The sequence below is a fragment of the Sinocyclocheilus grahami genome, unplaced genomic scaffold (assembly GCF_001515645.1).
Source record: "Sinocyclocheilus grahami isolate Dianchi unplaced genomic scaffold, SAMN03320097.WGS_v1.1 scaffold474.1, whole genome shotgun sequence".
Lineage (NCBI taxonomy): Eukaryota > Metazoa > Chordata > Actinopteri > Cypriniformes > Cyprinidae > Sinocyclocheilus > Sinocyclocheilus grahami.
This window is the reverse complement of record NW_015505653.1, coordinates 704,731-706,464: the sequence shown is the minus strand read 5'-3', so window position 1 is coordinate 706,464 and position 1,734 is coordinate 704,731. Positions and strand designations below refer to the sequence as shown.

The 1,734-nt window shown below is 38.9% G+C and overlaps 1 protein-coding gene across 1 annotated transcript; it reads left to right on the top strand.

The window, feature by feature from the left end:
• Positions 1–186: 186 nt before the first annotated feature.
• Positions 187–1,295, top strand: LOC107553522 (neurturin). The gene is made up of 2 exons (XM_016235784.1): positions 187–223; positions 321–1,295. Exons 1-2 carry the CDS (start codon positions 187–189, stop codon positions 746–748), a joined length of 465 nt encoding a protein of 154 aa, XP_016091270.1. The 3' UTR covers positions 749–1,295.
• Positions 1,296–1,734: the final 439 nt, after the last annotated feature.

The following is a 1,734-nucleotide window of genomic DNA, read 5'->3' as shown; positions in this document are numbered from 1 at the left end:
TTTAACCCAGCATTTTTTAGAGTGTATTGTATTTATAATTAATTTTAAGATTGTTTTAAACACAGTTGGCTCATTTACTTAATTTAAATATATAACATTGCATTATGTTCTGTGTGACTTCAAGTGCAAACTCGTTTCAAAGCAATAACTATTTAACGCTTTAACAAAGACTTTTTTTAAATCCCTATGGGGAAAATGAATGGGAAAAATGCAGCAGCAAAAAGTGGGCCTGTTCTAATTGACTCTATAGAAATAATGCTAATGTTTTTGGCATGATAAATGCAAAAAAATAATTAACCCTTCTTGTTTCTCCATCTCAGTCATGAAGATCTTCCAGAGCTTCACAGAGGGCGAGTTGAAGCAGGTCATCGGGACACTGGTGGATAGGAAAGCCCGCAGAGATGCCCAGCAGAGCAAAAGAACTAAACGGGCTAAAAAGCGAGCCAAACCCTGCTCGCTGCGGGAGGTGGAGGTGACAGTCAGTCAGCTGGGGTTGGGCTATGTCAGTGACGAGACTATAGTCTTCCATTACTGCAGCGGAAAGTGCACTACAAGTCGCAAAAACTACGACCTGACGCTGGCTTTCATGAAGCGCTCGCGGCTGCTAACAAAGTACAAGAAGGACAAGGCTCGCCACAGCCCCTGCTGTCGGCCCACCGCATACGAGGAGGACATCTCCTTCCTCGATAACTTCAATAAATACCACACAATCCAAGAGTTTTCAGCCAAAGCATGCGGATGCATCTGACGTCGAGGGTCAGAACTCATCAAAACTTAGGAAACATAGCATGTTTTAATCTCTGAAAGCTACAGACCCTTGATTCTAAGAAGATCTTCTGGGCTTAAAGCACTGAGACGAAAACCTTCATGAAAAATACGCGGCTGACAGATTGTCCTCAGACATTTCTGCCAGTCCTGATGAAGAGAAACCGCAAAAATATTAAGCAAATAATAATTATTCTCATGTTTATTCATTGCTAATGAGATGCTGCTGTATATCTTGATTCTATTGCCTTCGTGGGTCTACTTCAAATAGCTTGTAATGTTGAGCTCAATGGAGAAAACCTCTAGAAAATTCATTCAGGGCTTCAGTAAACAAAGCAAGTACACAAAGGCACACCCAGTGCAGAACAAAACTTCCTCATTGTGTAACCGACCTGTAAATGATCCCAGCAGCAGGTTTCAACTCTGACAAAGTCAAAACATTCCCACAAATCCAGTTCAAACAAACATATAAGTTATACTGAACATCTACCTCAGCTTTGAAATAGTCAAAATTGCTCTGTAAACGAAAACCCAACATTTCATTAAAATATGTAAATGTATTAAACATTATAATAATTAAACAAAAATTATGTATAAAAGAATAAAAAAGAACCTAATAATCTGCTAAAGGCTGGATTGCACATGCCTTTTAAAATTTTTAACAGATTTTAAAATGCTAAGTATCATACAAATGCCGATTTGTAAATGGCAAACTCACAAGTCGTTCCGAACACAACAAATTCACGCAGAAATATGCGCCTTGTGACAAACGATAAAATATGTGTTCTAAAATAAGATCAAAATATCCAACATGTTTGATATCCTCCAACTGGATGGAATCATAGTCTGAAGCTAAAAATATTGGAGTCTGTGCCCATCGTACACTACACGGTTATCCTGTGAAATCTGTCAGATCCGATTGCCGAGTTTTCGTCAAAATCTGGGCAAAAGTTGTGTAGCGTAATCCAG